This window comes from Bubalus bubalis, chromosome 12 (genome assembly GCF_019923935.1).
Source record: "Bubalus bubalis isolate 160015118507 breed Murrah chromosome 12, NDDB_SH_1, whole genome shotgun sequence".
NCBI lineage: Eukaryota > Metazoa > Chordata > Mammalia > Artiodactyla > Bovidae > Bubalus > Bubalus bubalis.
Genome location: NC_059168.1, coordinates 100,194,984 through 100,219,755, shown reverse-complemented (window position 1 = coordinate 100,219,755; position 24,772 = coordinate 100,194,984). Strand labels below are relative to the sequence as shown.

General features: G+C 53.5%; 1 protein-coding gene and 1 long non-coding RNA gene across 3 annotated transcripts in view; one reads left to right on the top strand and one right to left on the bottom strand.

Annotated features, from left to right (window-relative positions):
* Positions 1–2,091: 2,091 nt before the first annotated feature.
* The window catches only part of ASS1 (argininosuccinate synthase 1), a 51,813-nt gene continuing 29,132 nt past the window's right edge, over positions 2,092–24,772 (bottom strand). The window contains exons 10-15 of one of the 2 annotated variants that reach the window (XM_006044118.4): positions 22,807–22,891; positions 22,238–22,302; positions 13,291–13,422; positions 7,991–8,147; positions 3,549–3,614; positions 2,092–2,377 (exon numbers count right to left, since the gene is read on the bottom strand). In XM_006044118.4, coding sequence (XP_006044180.3) covers positions 2,332–2,377; positions 3,549–3,614; positions 7,991–8,147; positions 13,291–13,422; positions 22,238–22,302; positions 22,807–22,891 — 551 coding nt within the window. In that variant the 3' untranslated portion in view covers positions 2,092–2,331. The remainder of the gene's footprint in view (positions 2,378–3,548; positions 3,615–7,990; positions 8,148–13,290; positions 13,423–22,237; positions 22,303–22,806; positions 22,892–24,772) is intronic. The other variant, XM_025261855.3, reaches the window with a different exon arrangement.
* On the top strand, positions 4,951–5,803 carry LOC123328667. Its single transcript, XR_006543661.1, has 2 exons — positions 4,951–5,090; positions 5,576–5,803. It is a non-coding gene; the product is annotated as an uncharacterized LOC123328667 (long non-coding RNA).

Genomic DNA, 24,772 nt, shown 5'->3' with positions numbered 1-24,772 from the left:
ATCCAACAAAAGGCAGGATAAAAATTTAGAATGGAAAAAAAGAAATCTACAAATGAGAAAGTGGGCTTCCCTAGTGGCTCAGCGATAAAGAATCCGCCTGCCAATGCAGGAGCCTCAAGTTTGATCCGTGGGTCAGGACAATCCCCTGGAGAAGGAAATGGCACCCCACTCCAGTATTCTTACCTGGGAAACCCCATGGATTGAGGAGGCTGGTGGGCTACAGTTCACCAGGGTGCAAAAGAGTCGGACACGACTTAGTGACTGAAGAACAGGATAAATGAGGAAAGGTTAAATAAGTTACGGATTAATGATATCATGAAATGTTATGCAGTGGTTGAAATAATTTGAGTTTTTGATGTAGAAAACTATGATATAAAGTTAAAATTAGGGTAAAATACTTGCTTTTAAAATACTTTTAACCTAAATAACTCTACAAAATATTTAATCATAGAAAAATATGACTGTGAAGAAATGCACTAAGTATAAGCGGTGTTTATAATTCAGTGGTGAGATGCTTGGTGATAGTTATTCCTACAAGGTTTTTTAAAGTAAGACGCAGCCCAATGATGATTAAGGATATAAACATACAAGATTTTGGGGTCAGCCAGGTCAGGGTTCGGTTCCTGGCTCTGTCACTTGCTAACTGACTGAACGTTGCCAGATCAACTTCTCTGCATCTCAGTTGCCTCCTCTGACAAACGTACTTAAAAGCATCTACCTCAGTGCCATTTGGGCTTCCCTGGTGACTCAGATGGTAAAGAGTCTGCCTGCAATGTAGGAGACCCAGGTTCAATCCCTGGGCCGGGAAAATCCCCTGGAGAAGGAAATGGCAGTCCACTCCGGAATTCTTGCCTGGAAAATCCCATGGATGGAGGAGCCTGGCAGGCTACAGTCGATGGAGTAGCCAAGAGTTGGACACGGCTGAGCAACTAACACACATACAGTGTCATTTTGAATTTTCAATGAGATAAGGTGAATAAAGTGTGTAACCAACTGTCTGGCACAAAGCTAAGATTCATTGAGGAATTCATTTGTAACTTTCATAAAAAGAGTAAAAAGTTTTAAAGACAAATTTTCTTTTGAACGAAACCCTCATTAACAAAAGCACTGGGGGTAGAGGTCAGAACCAGGACAGGGTTCAGAACAACCAGCACTCAAACCTTCCCAGTATCTCACCCGTTTAACTAAGTTCTAAATGGTAATCAGTCGTGAGAAAAACAGTGTCTCAGAGAATCCAAGTTAAGAAATGCCACCAGCTCCCACAATACCTACCAGAGCATTGTGGTATCTGGGGTTCTAAACCAGAGATTCTCGCTTCCCCTCACCTCCCTCTTGCTTCCTTTTCCCTCTCTGCTGGTCCAGGCACAGGGCATCCCACCACGTCTAAATTCACTCCTCACTTCTGGCCATTTCCCCAGGCCCAATCCCTGGGACTGAGATTCTGATTGGCTCAGCTCTAGTCAGGTGTCCAGCCATGGTCCAATCAAATCTGATCAAGGTGGGTGGAGTCCAGTACAAACATGGCAGCTTTGGGTTCCTGGTTTGGGGAAGAAGGATGGAGGGAACCTTGTAGGCTAGATGGACTATCCACCCCCAACCCCACCTCCAAACCACCCCCAAATTGTCTGCAGCTGTCCTCTCTGCTCAAGCTTTTCTTCTTACTCAAGTTCTTCCTCCTCCATGATGTAGACTACTCAAGGCCACCCAGCCATGATAGGGGGGAAACCTGCTGTGGTCGGTCATGGCCACCGTTCTCAGGAGTTCATTGTTGGCTGTGGGCTGGACTGCCCCCAACTTCGTCACTTAAGCTCTCCTGGGTTTCCCTGGCACGTGCCACAGGGCCACAGTTGCTAACAAATTGCCAGGCTACTGGGCTAGAGTCTGACCGGGGCGGTCTCTTCTGGATTCCATGGTTTTTGCTAAAGAGAGGGGTCAGTTCTTCCAGGTAAATGGGTTCTCTGGCAAAACGTGGCCTTCGGCAGCACTTTAGTCAGAAAACACAAAGGTTGGTCTAAGAAAAGCATGAACTGCCACACACACACACACACACATTCTTACCCCTCTCTCTGCAGAAATAAAGAAACAAAAGACTAATGTATAATTTTTTTTTAATTCTCCTCACTGCAGCCCCCCGCTCCCCGCCCCATCCCTCTGCCTGTGGACCACTTCTGCAGGCTACAGGGGACTACTGGAACAAAGCTGCGGCCTGGCACCCCCACTACGCTGCCAGACCCAGAGAACAAGTCACAATCACAAATTATCACAACAATTAGCAGCTACACTTGGGAGATGGGTAAAGTGAGGCGGCCCAGCTCTGCATTGTCAGCTGGTCTATTTGGCGGTGACCTTGTTCTGGAGGCGATGATATTCCTTCAGCCTGTAAACCAGATTCAAAACAAAGGAAAATGTAAATTAACAATAACAACATGCACTCAGTTCAATTAATTCAGGCAGAGCCGGGGTGGCGGGGGGCAGCTGTTTGTTAAGACGTGTGTGAAGTTCTCTTTTTATTCTCCCTCTCTCCTCTCCTGCCCTGGCCCCTTCTGCCCTCCAATCAGGATAATGTAATTAATTTATCTTAGGGGGAAAACATTGCTTGTCATTGTTGCAGACAAAGCATTTAACTGGCGATGGGAGAAGTGAAGAGGCCATTATGAAAACCCAGTGTGTTTGGAGCCATTTGAAAGGGTTAGAGTCATAAAACACAGGGTGAAGGAGCCGGGGAGGTGGAGGTGACGGCCCGCCTGGATTCGATGTCTCTCCCGGTCTTGGCTCCAGGGACGGGAGGCTGGCTCTGGGAGAAAGTGGGTCTGTGCTGAGGGCACGTTATCAGGGAAAGGAAAGAGATTCGTGCCTTCTTTTTGACCCCATGCCCCCAGGAGAAGGAAACTAGTGATTAAGAACCCAGAGCCTGATAGACCAGTTGCCAGCCACTGTGCCCTTCCTGGGCACCAGGGTCTGGGTGGAGTGCTTGATTTCCATGGCCTGGACTTGAACTTCCACCACACCTGTGAGGCAGGTATGGTTAACACCCCTACTAGTGATTTCCAGAGGTTTGGAAGGGGTCTGAACCCAAACTGCAGAACCAGGACTTGAACCCAGGTCTGAGTGGCCTCAGTTGGTGTGTATCACGCACCCTGGGCCATGGAGATCCGTGTCTCCAGTTAGACCTGCATGGGGACGAGAAGGCAGGAGTTGGTGACCTGTGGCTCCTTTCTACCTCTTGGCCGTCTCCCTTGCTAAGCTGCTCGGGAAAGGGGCTCCTGGTGGAGTCCCTGTGGTTGGAGAGGATGGGAGTGAGTGTCAGAGGCAACTCAGCAACCCGGAACTCAAGTGCCCGGGACTCTGTTGCCCTTGGCTGTCAACAAGTGTGCCTTCCGGTCCTGCACAGGCTGGGTCCAGAGCAGGCACCGAGGATGCTGTGGTTGAGGGACAGCAAGGTGGGGCTTGTCTAGGGCACAGCAGTGGTCAGAACACCAAGGTCCCTTCAGAGCTGTCTCCCCACATCTGGAGGGTCTGAGGGCCCATCAGGGGCCAGGGCTTCTCACCTGAGGGAATTGATGTTGATGAAACCAGTGGCATCAACCGGCTCGTAGTCTCCCTGCACGTTCATGCTGCAGAAGAGTGGGAGCTCGTCAGCATCTGGGGGACCCCAGCCTCACAGACACCCAGGTGTTTCCTGTGTGGATCCAACCCTGCCTGCACTCTGGCTCTTCACTTTTCCTTCAGGTTCTGGGAGTCCTACCCTGTGTCGGGGCTGGAGAGCAGGGAGCCACATCCCTGCCATGCAGATGGGCGGGCTGGGTCCTGGCCCTGCCAGTGCCAGCCGGGTGAACTCCTGCCACCAACCAGAGCACTGCACCCATACCCTCAGGACACGCATTGGAGCCACCTCTGCCCTCAGGGTGTCCAGGAGGAGCCGATGATGTTCAGCAGTCTGAAGGCCTAGGAAGCCGAGGTTACACACCAAACAGCCTCAGACATGCACGACGGTGTCCCGCAAGCTGCAGGGAGGCCCCAGCCTTCAAGATTTGCCCACGAAGCCTTTTTGACCTTGTCTGCCCAGTGAGTGAGACCGAGTCTAATCCATCTTCAAACCTGGGCACCCACCCCATGCCAGCTGGTCGTGAAAAAGGCACCGTCAGCTCCCATTGCCCTCAGCAGAACAGATTTTTTTTTCGTCCCTATATACAGTTTCCATCGATTCAACAGCCTTCCTCTTTTGATGGTTCTCGCTTAGCTGCCCTTCGAAACCCTTCGCAACCACAGTCCTTCGGATCCGGTCACCTGGTTGTGTATCCTGGCTCCACCCCCAGCACAAACCTTAGGGCAAATGTTTTTGCTTTTTGAGCTCCAGTCTTTCATTTGTGAAATGGGACCTTCATCGTTATCATTTGTTGTCATTGTTGTTTAGTTGCTCAGTCGTGTCCGACTCTTTCTCGACCCCATTGTAACCCGCCAGGCTCCTCGATCCACGGGATTTCCCAGGCAAGAATACTGGAGTGAGTCGCCACTTCTCCTCCAGGGGATCTTCCCGACCCGGGGATCGAACCCTCCAGCATTGCAGGCAGATTCTTTCCTGCTGAGCCAGCAGGGAAGCCCCTCCAGCATTGTCATGGGCTCCACATAAAATGATGTAGCTGGCATCAGGTAAGCACTCAGTACCACTAACATCATTCATTCACCTGTTCATTTACTCAGGTATTTATTAAGCACCTACTACCCGCCAGGCATGGGGCCAGATGCTGAGGAAACAAGGACCTGGCAGGAGCAGCTCCCACGTGGAGGGGCGGCAGGTGCAGACATAAGCAATCAATCACCCACCTGCCCTCGATAATTTACTGGCTGTGATCTGCTCTTTGAGGACAAGTTCAGAGTGTTGTGGCCTCAGATCTGACTCCACCAGGCCACCCTCCAAATCCCTCCGGGGGAAGGGGTCCCTCCCGTTTCTCACGGGGCCCCTGTTGCATCCTGCCCTGAATTAGCCCCTTGTCTTCATGTCTGCAGAACTCTAGCCTCAGGATAAAGCGGTCTCAAGGTTCTCACTGACAAGGAGGTGGCCTGCCCCCTCAGAACCCTTCTCCAGAGAGGTAAGATGGAGGAGGGGGTGGTGGGGGTTGGAGGGGTGGGGGGAGCTAAGGGGATCTGCTGTTTTTCCCAGACCCCGAGGCTGTGCCTTTGACTGGCTCTTTGTGGACTGTGGGCTTGTACTGTGGGCTTGTAGAGCGTCAGGGGAGGTTTAAAAAAAAAAAAAAAATCATTGTTAACTGGAGTTTCTGCGCCGGCTGCCCTGTGGCTTGTCGGGACACCGGCTCTGGGCCTCCCCCACCACGCCCTCGCCCTGACCTTCACGGGACCTTGAAGCTGGCACATGGAACTCCCACGCTCCCTCCTTTTCACCTCCACTGGCTCCTCTAGGGCTCAGGTGGCCAAAGTCACCAGGAGCTGATTAACAGGCTCCTGGTAAGCGGAGAAGATACCAGGCTTCTAGGGGGCTGCTGCTTGGGACCCTTCCCTGGGCAGGGGAGAGGCTGGACCAAACTAAAGCATCGGCCTCCTTGAATGGCTTTTACAGATGTTGCTGGGGTGATGAAGCTTAACACGAGCCCTCCCTGAGCCACCCACCCCCGGCCCCCACCAACCATCGAACAGACTTTGGACACCTGGCCTCACTCCTGCTCTCCAAGTCGCCTGTCCCCTTTGGAAGGGTCCCTGTATTCAGCCCAGGGAGAAAGCAGGGCCAGATCCTGTTCACCTCCTCCCTGGCCGGCCGGCCATCTCTCATGAGTCAAAACAAACTCTCCCACCCTCTTCCCCCAGACTGGCCCTTCAGACCACCCCGGCAGCCCCTGCCAAAGAGAAGCCCACCTCTGGGACAAACTTGCCCCACCAGACTGCCTAAGAGTCCCAGAGGTGTTTCTCGGGAACTGAAAAACCTCTCTTAAAATACTGTAGTTTGGGTGGTGTGGTGGTGGGGTGGTGGTGGGGGGGTGCACTGTGGAAAAAAAGAGTTTACAATGAATTTTTTTTTTTACCTCCCCTGACGGTCTACAGAAAACCTCTGTGCTTTTATTTTTGTTCATTCGAGTGGCTCTGACCTGCTCTGTAATTACGTTACTTTCTACCTACTGTGCCGCGGCATTTCCAGTTCTGCTACCTCTAGGGGCTTCCTCGCCGGTCCCTGTGACGCTGTCACTCAAGGGCTTTCAAGTCAGCGATGTAGAAATCAGAAAGAAAAGGGAAATGGTCGGAGACACAGTGAGAATAAATGCTCCTGCTTTTCTCTCTTTTTTTCCCCTTTCCCTTTTTACTTTATTCATTTAATCTCCCCGAGTGAGACTGTAAGGCTTAATGAAGGGTTGGACAGATTATTAGAGGCTGTAGATTTGGAGGGGGAGGGAAGAAAGAGCCAGAGAGAGAAAGAGAGAAGATAATTTGACATTTACCCCGACTGATCTAAACTGATTCGGTTATATTTATGGCTTATAAAGTGTTTAGAAAGATTGAAGGGGGGGAGAGAAGTGCAACATGGCAAAGAGAACAGAGAGAGAAAAATAATATTGACTGCCAAACAAAACTCGTACTTTAATTCCTGACTGCCTTCCGGGAGGGGCCACGCAGGGCCTGGGCCTTGCATCAGGTGGGGTTGCCTGTCCCCACCTCTTGTTTGACCAGGTGACCTCCAAAGGGGCCACTTGGCTCCGTGGTCAAGGCCAGTCTCTTGTTCAAGATGCAAACACAGGTACAGCTAATAGGCACCTGCTAAAGAATCTGCCTGCAGTGTGGGAGACCCAGGTTCGATCCCTGGGTCAGGAAGATCCCCTGGAGAAGAGAATGGCAACCCTCTGCCCTGGAGAATTCCATGGACAGAGGAGCCTATTGGGCTACAGTTCATGGGGTCACAAGAGTCAGACTCAGCGACTAACCCTTTCACACTTTCACCTTTGACCCAGCCTGCCAGGGCTCCCCAACCTCTCCCACAGCCATTCAGCTCCCTCACCCTGACCCATCGGGGGAGGCAGCTCTTCAAGGTTCCCTCCTGGCTCTCTCTCACCCAACTCTGTTGTTCCCCTTGGCAGTCTCCTCTTGGCCTTACCACCCAATGTCTTCAGCCTATGTTTCTCCTTAACTCTAGCCCTGTGTGTCCAACCACCAACTATAGTTCTCCTGGCCCAAATCTCAAAGAAAACTAACCCTCAAGATGTCCAAATCCAAATGCGTGATTTTCTCCCATTCTCTCAACTCAGTCATTGCCATCAAAGTCTACCCATTGGCTCATGCTGGAAAGCCCGGGGTGGTTCTGAACTTTTCCATCTCTCTCCCCATCCAAGCCCTTTTAATTCCACCTCCTAAATATCTGCCAAATCCATCTGCTGATCTCTATTCCCAGATCCAGCAGACTGGTCCAAGCCTCCAGCATGTCCCACTGGGAGGCCTGATGTCCACCCTTGCCAGCTCCCACCTCACTTAAATCCAGAGCAGCCAGAGAGGACCAAAGCCACAGGTCTGATGAGTCCATCCTTTACAATCTGGCTCCAGGGCCCTCCCACCCTGGAGTTCTTATTGTGCCAGGGATGTTCTGGGTTCTTCCATGACTTGGACTCTCTGCACAGGACAGTCTCTCTGGAAATGCTCCCGCCCTGCCTCTCCCCCTGGTACATTCCTTTCTTTCAGAGACCAGCTCAGAGATGACTTCCACAGGGACGTGTCTCCCCACCCGCATTATTATACCCAGCCCAAGTATCCTATATCTCTGGGTGGTCCAGCACCAGCTTCCCTAATCCTATACTCGGATAATCCTCTGACTGGGGCTTTCTCCCCACCTAGCCTGTAAGTTCCACCAGGACAGAGGTGGTGTGAATGCTCCTTGGGACTGTCTCCTCCACACCTTGCACATGCTTGGGAGCATCCTTGCTGAGAAAGACATTGAGAGGAGATGCTGGACCCGAGGGTCTGTGCCCAGCTGGGGGCAGGGGTGGGAGGCACCTACCTCACGAGCTCCTCATTGTAGAGGGACAGTGGGGACTCCCGGCCGAGGATGTACACCTGGCCCTTGAAGACGGACACCTGCACTTTCCCTTCCACACGCTCCTGGGACTTGGCAATGCAGTGGCGGACAAATTCACACTCGGGGCTGTGCCAGAAACCTGGGGGGAGGAAGAAACAAGCGCGCTAGTGAGGCCCACTGTGTTGTCTGCCCCAGGCCAGGATGTGGAGGGAACTGGGATCCACATGGGGCACCCCCCCTCCCCACCTCGCCCCGTCATGGCAGACGTGAGCCTGGGAGGGAGGCAGTCCTGTATCTGTGTTGTTCAGTGCAGAGTCCTGGCTCAGTGTGCACTTGTAAATGACCACACTGAGGAGCAAGCCCAGCTGCCCAGTCCTGTGACCTTGTAGGTTTTTCTGCCAACCCCTGCTACAATGCAGTCACCTCTCAAGGGTCAGGAGGAGGGGTTTTAACCTACTGCTTCATGCCACAGATATTCAGGGAGCTCCAGAGGTCAGGTGCTGGGGAGACAGCGGTGAGGGGACCCCATCTGTTGCCCATGGGGGCTCAGTCTTATCAGGGCAGCAGACTGATAAATTAGGCAGAAGACCTCAAGTAGGACTCAGATATATGTCACCGAGTGATGGGGGTGCCCCGCTGGGTGGTGGGTTTGGGGTCAGCAAGACTAGGTGTGTGGGGCCTTCACCTCCCTGTGCCTGTTCCCCCATCTGCTAAGGGGGAATGACCCTACCTTCCCCCACTCCCAGGGCCAGCAGGCTTATTGTGTGGAGGCCATGGACTCAGGACTGCTGTGAACACTGGGCCAAGAGCCAGGCAGAGCCCCACCCCTCAGGATGGGCAGACCCCTTTGAAAAAAGTGCCCTGTCTTTAACCAGGGATCTAACCCATGCCCCCTGCATTGGAAGCTTGGACTCTCAACCACTGGACCACTAGGGAAGTTCCTGGACTAGCTCTTTGAATCCTCCCAAAGAGTCTTAGTCTTGGGGCTTAATTTATCTTAGGCTCTCTCTTTTCTGTGCGAGGAAGTTAAGCTCAAGGACTTGAGACTTTTCCCTGATCACACAGGCTGCAGTGGTAGGGGCTGGACCTGACCTCAGTGGGCCCGAGTTCTAACAACTCTGCCTTGTATGATTGTCTTGCAGCTTTGCCGTCTGCACCTAAAACACCCCTGAGGTGCCTGAGAAACGCATTGCACCCCCTCCTCCCACCCTGAATCCCTCAGGCCACGGAGGGCTGTGTGTTCAGTCCCATCTTCCCAGGGTCTGGACAGTGGCTCCTCTCAGTCTCTGCTGAGGGCAGGGGGGCCATGATCGGGGTTGGGGGAGGGACAGGGCGAGGGGTAGGATTTCTCTGAAACGGAGCTGGAAAGGTGAGCCCACCTGGGCAGCTGCTGGGCCAGATGGTGTGTGATCTCCTGCCCTGATAAAGGGTCAGGTCAGTCCCAGGTCTGTGGCTATTGTTGGAGACTCAGGCCTCCGGGGGCACCTGCTGAGGCTCTCCGTGGGAATGGGGAGCAGGCCCTCCCTGTGATGGGTCCTCGCAGATGTCGGGGAGGGCCGGGCAGGGGGAGAAGGGGTTGGGTCCTCCCTCTCCTATGCTCACCTCCGGCTCCACCTTGGCAGGCCGTGTGGCCTCTGTGCTGTACGTAGTCTCCTCGTTTGCACAGTGAGGTGCTACCGACCACTCTCTAGGGGCTGTGTGGATTCAGCGAGCACTTCTGCTTTTGAGATCTGAATGTGGCCTCTGCCGGTCCTCACTGTATCCAGGGCGACAGTCACCCCGAGAAAGAGAGAACCTTTCCAAACCACACAGCGCGATCTGGAGTGCTCCTGCCTCTAGCCCAGAGTCCTGTGGGAGGGGACACTGAGGGCCATGCACCCCTCCCTACCCCATGCCCCAGTGGCTCGGCCATCTTTCTAAGTCAGGGTAATTAGCCCATTAGGGTCACAGGTTGGAAGAGAGGCAGCGATGTAGCCAGATAAGGGGGCAGAGAACCCAGTAGGAGCTCCTGGGCTTTTATCTCAGGTCTCCCCAGCTGCCTCCACAGGGGCCTTGTGCTCAGGTTTCTCTTCCCAGCAGACCCAACCCAGGATGGGGGTACAGTGAGCCCTGAGCACTGCCCTGGGGAGACCCTGAGTGTCCCAGGCTGGGGGTGCATGGTGGGTGGGGCTGAGCCAAACTCTGTATTAATCAGGATGACAATCCTCTGTGTATTATACCCATTTTACTGTTGAAGAAACTGAGGTGAGGGGAGAGGTGAGCTACACCTCCTAAATGAGAGGGGCCCTGAAGCTGGGGTCCTGCCAGGATGACCCTGCGGGGTGAGGCCCATGCCTGGTCCTGGAGGGAGGGTGCCTGTGCAAACTTCATACAGCCACATTAGGAAATTTGAGAATGGCGTGAGAGGAAAGACAGTGGTCACAGAAGCCAGGGCAGCTGGGAGTGGGCCTGAGACGGAAGGGCTTTCTTGGGCCTCAGTCTCCCCGGGCCCTGAGACCACAGTGGCTCCAAGGAAGCCAAGTGCCAGAGCAGAATGATAGATCTGCAGGGGGGAGCTAGACAGAACAAGAAGGGATCTGGCCCAATGCCCTTTATCTTATAGGAGAGGAAACTGAGGCTGAGGGAGGAGACAGACTCAAGATCTACCCAGCCAGAGGCAAAGCCCTGTTCTCCTGCGTTCACATTCGGAGACCAGGTCAGGCACTCTCCTAGAGGCTTTGCAAATATCTATGCAATGCATATGTGCTAAGTTGCTTCAGTCGTGTCTGACTCTTTGCAACCCTATGGGCTGTACTCCACCAAGATTCTCTGTCCATGGGATTCTCCAGGCAAGAATATTGGAGTGGGTTGCCATGTCCTTCTCCAGGGGATCTTCCCGACCCAGGGATCAAACCTGTGTCTCTTGTATCTCTGACATTGGCAGGCGGGTTCTTTACCACTCATGCTACCTGGGAAGCCCATATCTATGTATTGAGTCCTCACTGTAAGACAGGCAGCCTCATCTCCACTCTTCAGAGAAGGAAACCGAGGCACAGGGGGCTTAAGGAACATGCTGAAGCTGAACCCCACTCTCTAACATTTATGCATCCCTAATGTGAGAAATCCTATCACACAGCCCTTCAGAGCTGTTGAGGGAACAGGCTGGTGCCGAATGCCGACCTTGACAACTATGGCGGCCTGGACATCAGAGGCACCTGGCTGAACTTAATAACAACTACCTGGGAGGAGCCTCCACTCTGAGGTTTCATTTCCTTTGAAACCTCATCACTGTAACCTTTGGGGATTTAGGGGGCTCAGTGGGTGACAGCAAGGACTCAACACAGGCAGCCCAGTGCAGAGGCACCAGCCCCTCAGCTGGGAGCCAACCTGTGCCCCAGACACCCAGGGCGGGCCCGTACATGCCAGTGCCCCTTGGTCACCCCTCGCAAATGGGCTCAGCCCACCTTCCCATCCCCCAGCATCTACTGAAGTGGCCGAGAACTTGGCCTCTGAAGCCAGCTTGTCCTGGGCTCCAAGCCACGGCTCAGCAGCTCTGAAACCTTGGACAAGCATTTTCATCTCACCTCTGTGCAGCTGAGATTAGGTAATACCCAGTTCAGGGCCGGGCAGCAAGAGGCGGCAGCCAATCTTGCGTGGGGAGCCTGGCAGCCTGGTCCCCGCTCAGCCCCACGGACGCCCCAGGAGCAGCCTCGGCCAGGTGCTGTCCCCCATCACAGCCTGCCACAGCTTAATGACTCTCCCACTTTGTAACCAAAATCCACCTTTCAGCATGGAAACCCCACTGAGCACAAGAGTCCGCGGGAGACCATGGTATTTAAACACCTGTCTGTACCTGGGAAGAGGGGGGCCCTGGGGTTTCAAAGCTGCTGGGAACAATGGGAGGGAAAAATAATGCCAGCCAATAACCACCATGTCGCCCTGAAACCCCAAGATGAGTTATAGCTATTCCAAGGTTTCAGAGGAAGTGAAACCTCCAAGTGGGGGACCAGCGGAAGAGGTGAGACTTATACCAGGCTGCTGCTATGAATATTAACTTTCCCGGGGTCCTTCTGACATCTAGGCTCCCAGAGAACGGCAGGCCATCCTCCCAACAGCTGAGAGGGTCTGTTATGACGTGATTTCTCAAATTAGGGAGATGTGACTGTTATAAAATAGGGTCAGCCCTTTCTAGAAAGGGCCAGATAGTAAATATTTTAGGCTTTATGAGCCATGTAGCTTCCCTAGCTACTACTCAGCTATGCCAGAGCAGTTCCAAAGTGGCCACAGACAGCAACATGGACACAAATGAGCAAGGAGGTGCCAAAAAACCTATTTGTTGGTGTTTAGTTGCGAAGTCATGTCTGACTCTTTGTGATACCATAGATTGTAGCCTGCTGGGCTCCTCTGTCCATGGGATTTTCAAGGCAAGAATACTGGAATGGGTGGGCCATTTCCTTCTCCAAAAAACTATTTATAGATGCTGAAATTTGAATTTCTTACGATTTTCATATTAAATGAAATACATATTACTTTTAAAAAAATTTTCCCCAACCACTGAAAAATGTAAAAACTGGTCTTAGCCTATGGGCTGAACAAAAACAGGCAACAGGTTGGATCTGCTCACTCCTGTTACAATGTCTGGGATGGATCTGGAGTCAGAAGCCTGGTCAGATGGCAGGTGAGGCATGGAAACTCAGTCTCCTCACCTGTGAAATGGGTACGTGTGGCCCTGGTGGCTTCTGAGTGGGGATCTGGCCCATGTAGTGTTCAGGCCCTATTCTTGGTCAAGGTAGGCTTTCTCTGGCTTGAGGCAGTTCATGGAGTGGCTCTGGGTTCTGCCTGGAGACAGGCTGACCTGAGGTCCAGCCCAACTTGGCCACTTCCAGTTGGATAATGCTGTATAAGTTCTGTTTGCCTGGAGCCTCGGTTTCTGGCTGCAGCTCTCTTAGGAACTTGGGGGAGGGGGCCCTCCTGGATGGCTCGTGTCCCCACACGGTGCGAGGTACCCGGCACATGCTGGATGAAACTTGGCAGGATGCTGCCCTGGCCCCCTCTGCAGTCCCATGGGCTGCAGGCAGCAGAGCAGCGAGATGTCCCGGGGAACTGGCGCGCTTCCCTCAAGACCTCATGAACAAGGCAGGTCCCACTGTCCCCTCCTCGCTCCTTGCCTCCTGCCCTCTCTCCAGCCCCTTCAATCTGCATCCTCCAGGCTCTAGCGCAGGTGGCAGTGGGTAAGTTGGGACTGGAGGAGGAGGGTGCCCCTGGGTCAGGGAGGGGAGGCAGCCACTGCAGGGCCTACGCACCCGTGTAGACCAGCTCGGCGAATTTCAAGCCGAGGCCTTGCTTGATTTTGCGCACTTCCCGGTCCATGGTGAAGGCCTCGATGTCTAAATGAGCATGGTAAAGGATCGTCCCCGCTGGGGTCTCGTAGATACCTAGCCATTTTTCCAGGCAGGGGGAAGAGAAGAAAAAAAGAGAGAAACGCATGAAACCCAAACTGTCAGCCAATGACAAAAAAAAAATAATAATAATGACTCGTCTGACAGGAGACAAGCCGGTCGGACCCATTCACTCCCAGCTTGCTGCAAAATGCATCTGCCATTATGTTCACGCTGGGGCCACGACAGTCCACTCTGCGGCTTGCGGAGAAAATGTCTAGATGCCCCCCTTTGCAGAGGCCCTTAGATGCTGGAAAATGACAGGGTTTCAGAGCCGCTCCCCCCTCCTCCCCAACTCATGCCCACCGGCCCGCAGCTGAAAACCTGTAATTAAACCGATTCTGCTGGAGCCCAGGGCCCTGAATGTCCCTTCCTGCCTTCCCCTAGGGAGCCAGGGGAGGGAACGGCTGTTCACACACATGCACACGCATGGACACGTGTGCACACACGTGCCCGTTTCAGCTGGCAGCTCCCCTGCAGCCTCGTCTCTGCTGAGAAATCCTCACCACCTTGGTCAACTCGGGGCTGACCCCACTGTACCCATGGGGAAACTGAGCCTCCCGGGGGGAGGGACATAGCTGGAGTGGAGCTGGGAACGGTCCCTGAGTGGTGCTGTCTGCTGCCCTGTGGACCAGCAGGTGATGAGACCAGACCTGGAAGGTCGCGGGAAGACGGTCTTGATCAGTGTCCTCCCCATCATCTCTGGCCTGAATCCTCCATTTGCTAAACAACCTGCTTGGACCACACCACCTCCAAGTGACAAGGGGGTGCCTGGCCCTGGGCTGAGTGTGGCCCTGGGAGGGAGATCTGATGAGTGGGTGCCATCCTGGGTTTGGGGACACTGAAGCACCAAGAGGCAATCCTGGCAGTGTAGCCCCATGAGTCAAGTTCGGATGAGCACCTGGGATAAACCTGCCTTGTGTCTGCTGTCCTGATGAAGCGGTCATAACCCTCCCTGACGAACGCCACCCCCAAAAGTCCCTTTCTTCCCACCAAATAGTGTTATGGCGTTAAAGGGACAGAGTTTTGGTTTTCCTCAAAATTTACGTGGTCATCTTTCCACAGAAGGGATTCATACGCCCACGTTCATGGCAGCATTATGCACAAGAGCCAAAAGGTGGACGCAATCAGAATGCCCAACAATAGATGGATAAACAGAAAGAGATATTTCCGTAGTGAAACATTCAGCCTTAAAAGGAAGTCCTGATACATGTGAAGACAGGATGCACAGGGAAATCAACCAGAGACAAATCACCAAGAGACAAATACTGTGTCATCCTGCTCACGTGAGGTTCCTAAGAGTCCAGCTCATAGAAACCAAGAGGAAAGCTGGGTGCCAGGGGCTGGGGAGGGGGAGAGGGGAGCTGGTGTTTAACGGGGCCTCGCTTTGAGAAGTCGAAAGAGTTCTGGAGATGCAGACTGGTGCTCACACAGCAACATGAATGTTGTCCTTAATGCCACTGAACAGGACCCTCAAAACAGTTTAAATGGTAAGCTTTATGTTTTGTATTTGTTGTTGTTCAGTTGCTAAGTCATATCCAACTCTTTGCAAACCCATGGACTGCAGCATGCCCGACTTCCCTGTCCTTCACCATCTCCTGGAGTTTGCTCAAATTCATGTTCATTGAGTCAGTGATGCTATCTATCTATCTCATCCTTTGCTGCCCCCTTCTTTTGCCTTCAGCCTCTCCCAGCATCAGGATTTTTTCCCAATGTTTTGTATATTTTACCACAATTTAAAAATGCTTAAAAAAAAAAAAAAACAAAAACCAGAAAGGAGGAGATTGTTTAAACTCTGAAGTCCATAGGGGACATGACCAAGGTTGTGTCTGATGTAAGTAGCCAGAAATTTTCTCCTCTGAGAACTTCTCTGGTCTTTAATCTAAGTCTGGGAATCCACAGAAATGTCAGGGTCCATAAGGATGGCCTGTATTTTCCTAACTCAGCTGCAAACTCATGATTCAAACATCCTTAGGCGGAAACTCAACATACACAATTAAAGACAAGGTCCAGCTGTGGGGAGCAGAGGTTCCCCCTGCAAACCCTGGACTCCACAAGCAGTCCTTAAAAATCCTGATTTGGCACAACACACCCATTTCACAGATGGGGAGACTGAGACCTGCCTCTGAGTTTTCCATCTCTGCACTTGGTTGCCTCTTAGGGCCTTTTGCAAAGTGATCCAGTGCTCACCGAGCATGAAGGGGACACCCAAGTCTGAGGTGCTGTGGCCAAGGAAGAGTGTTCCCAAGGCTCTGAGGTGTTCCAGAGTGGAAAAGAGCCTGTCTATGGGGAAGTGAGTCTCTTATCTGCAAACCCCCCACATCCTGGGGTTCGGGAACATGCGCAGAGAGGCAAGGCGTTGCTAGGACACGCCGGTCCTGTTTCACTCGTGTGCCTGCAGCTCTTGGGCCACTTCTGCTGTCCTGAATCAGTTGTGGGGGTAAACACAGCTATTTCCCTGGTAGGAAAACACCACCATCCCCCAGTTCACGCAGCAGGCCCAAGCCCTCGACTCCCCGGGGAGTGCCTCGGGCCCCCACCACCCCTCATCATGACTCTCATAAACACAGTTCAAACTGGCTCTGTCATCCGTGTTCACAAACTGCCTCAGAGACACAACCCCGAAGGAGCTTACAAGGGCTGACGAGGTGGGAGACAGGTGGGTGGCTGAGAAAAGGACAGCGTGAGACTGGGGACACGACACAGAACGCCTGTGAAAAGCAGACAAGAACTCAACACAGGCTCTGGGCTGGCGCCTTCTGGGGACAGTTGTTCAGTCGCTCAGTCGTGTCTGACTCTCGGCGACCCCATGGACTGCAGCACGCCAGGCTTCCCTGTCCTTCACCATCGCCCAGAGTTTGATCAAATTCATGTCTGTTGATTTGGGGACACTTGGGAGCCACAAACAAGTGGCTTCCAATGACCCCAGGCCACTGAGAAAGGCCTGATGTTTACAGCAGTCTGTTTACAATGTTAGAGGTGTGCAGAGCTTTTGGCAACATCTACCTCCAAAAAAAAAAAAAAAGAAAAGAAAAAGACAGAAATAACCACAAGGTAAAAGGGGCAAGCTTTCAATTTTTCTAGAAACTTTATCACCAAGAGTCACCAAGAGCAAGATAATGGCAAAGCCTTATTTGTCTTCTCATTCTAGCAACTCAATATATATATCTAGCAACTCAATATATATTTACTATATACTGAGCTTCCCAGGTGGCTCAGGGGTAAAGAATCTGCCTGACAATGCAGGAGACGTAAGAGACACAGGTTTGATCCCTGGGTAGGGCTGATCCCCTGGAGGAGGAAGTGGCAACCCACTCCAGCATCCTTGCCTGGGAAATACCATGGACAGAGGAGCGTGGTGGGCTATAGTCCGTGGGGTCCCAAAGAGTCAGTCAGGTCCCAAAGAGTCAGAACTGAACCCTGCATACTAGGAACTCAGTATTTACTGGACTAGAAATGGGCCTTCTAATTCTTCCTGATTATTACTTTTGCCACATTTTGGAAAAACCCAGAAACTTTCAAAGCCCATTCTTACATACACGGTCACAACGGCAGGCCAAGGGCAGGAGCTGTCCTCATCCTTAGCCCCTGGGGAACCCAGCTGCCTCCTTGCTCTCCTGTCCGCACCCGGCCAGCTGAGTCCAAGCTGTGTTCGTAGGTCAGGAGTGCAGCCCAGAAGTCCCTCTCAACTTATACCTTTACAGTGGTTCAGCGCAAGTCACTCCTGCCGTGTGACCTCGGGCTGCCTCAGCCCCCTCTGTGGCCCAGGCAACCTGCCTGGAAGAGGAGAAGGTGGCAAGTGTCGACTGCTTTTTTGCCTAAGTCCCATTGAGACGCACCTGAAGGTGAGCACCCAGACACAATGGCCCCCATGCGCATGTGGTTTTGTTTCTGGAACGCTGTAGCCAGCTCCCTAGCATCACCTCCCCATAGTCCAGAGACGAAACAGGACCAGTCGCTGGCTGTTTTCCCAGCCTGGGGATTGAACCCGCATCTCCTGCATTGGAGGCAAGTTCTTTACCACTGAGTCACCTGGGAAGCCCCTGTCCCCCACCACCACCCCCAAACTGCGCCATCAGAGCTGTCCCCAGGAAAAGAACGGAGAGTGTCTGGTGGACAGTCAGCCACCGCTGAGCCCTCAGGACCAGCCACACGACCGTCAGCCCTCCGAGGGCGCCGCGGGAGGAGTCGTAGGCGAGAAGAGAAGCCGCAGCCGTGAAACACACCAGCACAATTAATATTCCCGTTCCTTGCCTTAGAAGGTGTTAAAGTTAATTGTGACTGATCAAAAAGCTTGTTTGCAGGTTGCTGCTGTCGTGTGTGTGTGTGTGTGTGTGTGTGTGTATGTGTTAAAGCTTTCCTTCTCCTCTCCACAGTGGTAGGGGGTACAGATGATTTCTGTGTATTTCTTCTGGGGAAAAAAATGACTTAAAAAAAAAACCCAGTGACAGAATCCTGATGCTTAAAGACTATGGATTTGGGGCTTTTGACAGTCAGCATACAAACCACTGTGCAAAAAGGAGGAAATGACAGCTGAGTCTCGGTGTCGCTGGGGAAGAGACAACAGACATCTTCCGAGTGACACGCACAGCGGATTCAAGTGTCTATTTTCATCTCCCCGTGTTTACAGGAAAAAGACAGAGGTGTCAGCGGTTCTCTGCGGAGCGGCTTCAATCACACCATAATTACTGCCGAGGAGCGGGTGGGGAAGAAGGGCGAGGAGCTGGGGGGCGGCCGGGGTAGGGGGAGAGTGGACCGAGGAGGAAGAGGTGGGAACCAAAACAGCTGCGGCTGCTTAAATTTTTCTCATCTGTTTTCCCGAGGCTGCCAGGTTAGCCCAGAAATTGAGCAATTTGGCAGAATTGAGTGGGATCGGCCAACTCAGCCGGAGGTTCGGGTGGGGGGGGGGGGTGGAAGGGCAGAGGTGGAGGTTAAGGCACCTGGACCACTGCCTCTGGTCCTTTGGGTAAGCAGTGTCCAGAGAAAGGGATTCAGAAAGGCCAGGGGAGGGGAGCTGGGCTGGAGCCCAAGAGCTCCCCACTTAGATCCCATGGCCAAGAAGAGAGGCAGTTGCCATGGTGATGGGGAGGCAAGTCCCCGTGGGTTGCTAGCCTTCCTCTATGCTCCCGGTGCCCCGCGGGCCCCACCCTGGGAATCAGGGTGGGCCTCTGACACTGGCCACTCCGGGCTTCTGGGAATGCGAATACCTTTGCCTCATAGGTCTCCCTCCAATCTGGAATGTTCGGTCTGAGCGGAGACTCTGGGAGGTCTGGAGAAGCGGGCGGTAACTCTTAAGTCTTTCTTCGCCAGAAAGTGATGGAGTAAGGAGGAAGTGAGAGAGGCGGGGAGGATGTGAGAGAGATGGGAAGGAGGGAGGAAGATGGAAGAGAGTGGAAGGGAGGAGTGGAGGGGAGAACAGAAGGCAGGTGAGGAGGCAAGTGCGGAGGGAGTCACTGAGGGAAGCAGCAGAGGTGAGGTGAGACCCACTGGGCAGGGCTGGGGGGAGAAGGTGAGGGAAGGACCAGTGCCAGCTCCTTCTCAGCTTCCCTCCTGCCTGCCTCGCCCCCCTTCTCCTCCCCACTGATTTCATTTACTTCACTTAATTAGCCCCCCTCCAGAGTTAAAAAGATAATGTGATAATGACGATGTGAACAGCCACAATACAGCGAAAGCTACTCCATCTGCGGCTTCCCCAGCCCCCGGCCTGCTGACCCCATGGCCCCAAGTGCCACTAACCTGGCCACCCCAGACCTGGTACATTAGCACTGCCAGCTTCCTACCCACCCACCCTCCCCCACCGCGGCAAAAAAAAAAAAAAAAAAAAAGCCTTTAACCAATTTCAACTCTAAGCTTTGTAAAATCAATACAAATGACATTTCCCCCTTGTACATCAACATACGAACAATAGCACCTTCCTGCTCTGCCCTCCATATAATTGACAATTAACGGCTTTTCCCCTGACCGTAGACCTAATAAAAGTCTCGTGGGTGAATCAATGATGTCTTCCTCTATTGCCCCTCTTTATTTCTCACAGTGACTTATTGGGAGTGGAGAAATAAAAAACAAGACCTCCCCCTAAAATTAAGAAGCAACTTTCTTTTCTCACTCCCCAAGTCAGAAAATAGGCAAGGTAGAACTTGCAGAGAGAGAGAAGGTGAGATCCTCTAGCATGCCCACCTTTGCCGGTGGGAGTTGCAGAGCCGGAAAGCAACTTGTCTGAGGATACACAGCAAGCAACTCTCAGGCTAAATGCTATGCTTTTCGGGAAAGCCCCTCAAAGGTGCACACGCAGTGCTTGGGTAGAGTGAGGGCTATGCTCCAGGAATCTTCTCCTCAGATGGATGGTAAGAAGCTAGGGAGTTGGAACTGAGCGCTAACCTCATGGCTCCAATCTTCAAAGGTGATGACACCCCCAGTTCTGGGGAACAGGTAGGAAGCCTACCTCCAGGCACGGCACCCACTATAGGTCAACACAGAGGTGTTCAATCTGCCCAACAACCCATTTCACGGATGAAGCCTCTCTGAAGAGGCTACGTTGCTTTCCAAAGGGTGATGGAGCCAAGGCAGGCAGTCGAGTCCAGTGCCCAAGCCTGGCCCCTGACACCCGCCCTTCCATGTGCCTCTGCCAGGCCTCCAGGAGGCCGGCCAGCCTCACACCTAAACCACCACCCAACTGGCCACTTGGGGCTGCTCCTGCCACTCACACTGGAAGGCTCCCATTCCTTTCTATCCCACCTTCTTCTACCAGGTAAAGTCTATTCTCCTGCCACCTCTTTCAGGATGTGTTCCCAGAATAGTCCAGTCCACTTGGGTGCCATTTCACAGAGTGATCTCAGGCGATCTATCCATCGTCACTGTTGATTTGCATCCACAATCAGTGATGCCTGCCTTGGACAGAGAAGGGACAAGATCGTGGTGCAGACTGGACAGTTCCCAGAGGGTAAAGGCCACCTTGACCCTTTCAGCATCCCTATGGGACTGCTGCATTCAAGAAGCTCTTCCACTGGGCCAGTTCCTGCTAATATACATGGGCTAGAACCCGGATCTGCCCCAGTGCAGAGTTCAAGCCCTCAGCCCTCCACCCCATGCCTCTCTGGGACTCGACATTAGTCCTGATCCTACCACCAACATGGCTGTGATTTTGAGCCTTGGTTTCCCCGCCTATAAAGAAAGGGTGCTGGGCTCTGGCTCACCGAGGTCCCTCCGGGGTCTGCCTCAGATAATTTGCGTTGTGCTGCCTCCCAAGGGCAAAGTGAGACAAAAGGATGCTTAATCAGATGTTGGTATAGGTAAGACACAAAGGTAAGAGAGGGTACAAGGGAGCAGCTAATTAGTAATATTGTTCTCCACAAGGTCTTCTCGAGACTTTCAATTAGGTTGTTTTTCACAGTAATAGTCTTGTCAAGGAGGGAAAAAAACACACACAGGAGGCAAAGCCACGTTGCTTCCTTCTTCCCCTTTTGAGATAAATTCAAACAGGTCAGAGCCAGAATGATCCAACTCCTGTCCCAACGCCTGCCACATTGCACCTGGAGAAACTGAGCTACCAAGTCCAAGGTCATCAGCCAGGAGCTGTGAACCTGAACTCCACGTGAGAGCCCTGGCATCCTGCCTCGAGGACCAATGCCCTGACCTGAAATCTGCCATCAGTTCTCTTTGGATTTTAGAGTCTTGGTGAAAAACATCCCGAGCGACAAAGAGCCATGACCTTGGCCTGGTTTTCTTTAGCTGTGCCATCTTTTTAAATTGACCTTAGCAAAGCGAGCTGAACACCTGCTCACACAAGGGACCTTAATCCCACCACCAGTACTCTCAATGGCTGGCTTGCCCCTCCCTCATGGAAGTCAGAAGCACGCACATCGCTTCATCACAGGGGACATGAGATCTCCTCGAACGGGATGGGGGTTGGGTGCAGTCGAGATGACCCGATGAGGGACCGAGAGGGAACCATGGGCTCTGCACCTGCTTGGGGACCAGCCTCACCTTCTTCCAGGCCCAGCCAGAGGTGGATATGGGCCGGGCAGCCACTCAGCAGCAAGGCAGAGCCCCACCCCAGCATCATGCAAAAAGTCCAGTCCTAAAGGAAATCAACTCTGAATATACATTGGAAGGACTGATGCTGAAGCTGAAGCTCCAATACTTTGGCCACCTGATGTGAAGAATCCACCCACTGGAAAAGACCCTGATGCTGGGAAAGACTGAAGGCAGGAGGAGAAGGCGGCAACAGAGGATGAGATGGTTGGATGGCATGATCAACTCAACAGACATGAGTTTGAGCAAGCTCTGGGAGATGGTGAAGGACAGAGAAACCTGGTGTGCTACAATCCATGGGGTTGCAAAAAGCCAGACACAACTGAGTGACCGAACAACAACCATGTCATGCTCATGTCATGAGACAGGCCCTCAGGCCCTGACTGGCTCATAGCGCCCACCCCTGGCGAGATTCCCACCCTGCAAGGCCCTCTGGCCTCCTCAATGTCACCTTAATGACCATGAAATCGGCCCTACGTGGCCTGCCTCTAAGCCTGGCTGACCTGCCGCCCAGGGCATTGGAGTGACTGACCTCCAGGCCCTGGGCCCGCCTCCTCTCTCCTCTGTACCTCTCCCTGCCTGGGGACAGCTCTTCTCCTGATGCCATCAGAAATCAGTGGTCGAGTGTCCCTCATCCCAGCTTCACATAAGGCAAACTGTCTGGCAGGGTGAAAGGACTTGCCCAAAGTCAGCCTGGGAGTAGCAATGCTGGAACATGATGGTGGGTGTCAGGGGCCTCTGGGAGCCGAGCCATGCCCCCAGGGGTGGTGACCAGACTTACCCCGGGACTTCATCCCAATGAAGCGGTTTTCCACTATGTCGATGCGGCCCACGCCGTGCTTGCCACTGTGGGAAGAACCATCTGGTCACTGGGGGCCATGTGCAGGGCGTCAGGATTCAAGACTCAGAGGACATCTGAGCCAGGTGAACTTGTCCAACCACCCATTGTACAGGTGGGGCAACTGAGGCCCAAGGAGGGAAGGGATTGCCCGGGACACACAGTGAGTTCAGTGTGCAACTTCCGTTACCTCCACCTGGGCCTGGCGTGGCACCCAGCCTTTTCCACTGCTCAGCTGTCCTTCTAGCCTGGCCTCATACCCAGCTGAGACCTGGGGAGGCTCAACTGGACCATCCCCAGGGGCAGAAGATGCTCTGGGGTTGTTCCCTTCTAAGGCCCAGGGCCACCGGGACTCTCGTACAGAACCAAAGGGCCCTACGCCTATGGGGCTGGTGCCAGGGCTGACTGCAGGACGCGGGCCTGTCCTCCTCGGCCCCTAAGGCTCGGGCTGGGGCCACCAGCCACAGTGGTCCAGGCAGGGGCTGGCCAGTGTGTTCCCAGCAGGCACTCACGCGACTTCATTCAGGTACAGGAAAAGCTCCAAGGCTGTGCTGTGGGTGGTGCCATCCCCGACGTTGGTTACCTTCACGGGGACCCCTAGGGCGGGAGGAGAGGGCAGGGGGCCCATGGTCGGAGCTCAGCGGAGGAGTCTGTGGCTGCCACTCCACCCTCCCCCTCCGCCCGAAACGCCTTAAATGGATGTGACAGATATGGACTCCAAATGACTCCTTGAGAAGCCCAGTGCAGGTTGAGGCCTGCTGGGGAGAGAGAAGGGGCGAGAAAGCCCCCCAGAATGAAAGGGAAAATGCAATAAAAACGCTCTCCCCCACCCTTCCCATTCTCTCTGCCCCTTTTGCATTTAGGGGCTGTGAAATTGGAACCAGGCCCTGAACTAATTGAATTTCACGCTCCGCCATTGTCTTACGACGGAGGACCTTCTGTCCCACCAGTTACCGGGGGGCCCGCCTGGCCGAGGTGTGGCTGAACTCACACACACACACACACACACACACGGCCCCCTGCCGCGTCTGTCAGGCGGACCCCCACGCCCCGACCCCGCACCCCAGATCGGGGCGAGAAGATGCCTGTTTCAGCCGGCGAGCTTTTGGAGGCGCCCGTGAATTCTGAGAAGTCGGGTCTGGGGCGGCAGGAGGAAGGTGACCGCTCGGGAGGGAAGTCAAGAGGGTGGTGGGAGGGGGGGCGGTGGGTGGGTTCGGGGTTGACTTTGAATAGCAAGGGGCACTTTCTCGAGCGGTGTGAAATGAGCAATAAATGTATTAGCGGCCTAACAAGAGAGCTGTAACAGTGACAAAGAAAAGCTGTTCAAAGTTGGCGGCTAATCTCCCACCCATCTGCCCAGCTCATTACCATGGAGCCAGCGATCGGATGCCAATCAGGCCTCAATAGCGGCTTTCGAGTCTTTATTAGCCGGGCGCCGCTTGGAGGGGCTTCGCTCAGGGGCTGTCAGCCTGGCCATTCTTAACCCCCATTTCCAGGGGTTTTATAACTTGGTTGTAAATTGCTATTAAATGTAAGTCTGCCCAATAATGAACCTTAAGCCCCTCTGCCCACCGCCCCGCCCCCACCCTCCTCTCCCCTCTCCCTTTCTCTCCCTCCGGGCCCTATTGTCGTCCTTGCGGGGCCTTGGATGAGGCCTGCCCCCAGAGACGAGCAGACATTGCCGCTGCCGCCGCCGGAGAAAGCCTCTTAGCCTTTAAAATAGTTAATAATTAGATTAAAACTTCAAATAAATTAACTAGAGAGTGAATGGGGAGTCGTCAGGGAGGGTTCCTCCGTCTACTTTTTTTTTTTTTTCTAGTCAGTCCCCAGATCATTAAAATGGATCACGTTTCTTCTCGGGCTCGGCCCTTGGGGCTGGACTATCTATTCCTAGAGGAAAAGGGGGCCAGAGCTGGTGTCCAGTGTACAGGACCGTCTGCGGCCTCCCGTTCACCTCGCACCCTCACCGCTCTCCCCGGCTCCAGGGGATCTGTGGGGGGTGGGGTGCGGCCTGGGTGTACCCCCCATCTTCTCAGAGATGATGCTCAGAGGCCCCACATCCGCACGGCCCTGGGTCACAGAGGGTGGGCATAAGACGGACTCAGTGCTCCAGCTGACCTTAAGGGCCTTAGACTTTAAGGGGCTTTTGGTCCCCAGGGGGCATGACACTCAAGTGTCTGAACTGATGGCAGAGGTGGGGCCAGAACGATGAAAACGCCCATTGGCGCAGCCAGGCCCTTGAGAAAGGCCAGGAGGCCAATGATTAAAGTACCACCATGCTCAGCACCTATGAGCATCATTTCTGTGGCCTGTTTTACAGGTGAACAAGCCCGAGACCCAAGGTCACACTAGCAGGGGGGAGCTGGGATCTGTCTCTGAGTCCCTCTCCTTCAGCTCCGTCCCTGCCTGTGGCTGGAAGGACCAGCCTCCCTGCCTGGAGTCGCCCCCTTCTTGGCTCCTCCAGCTCCTGCCCAGCGC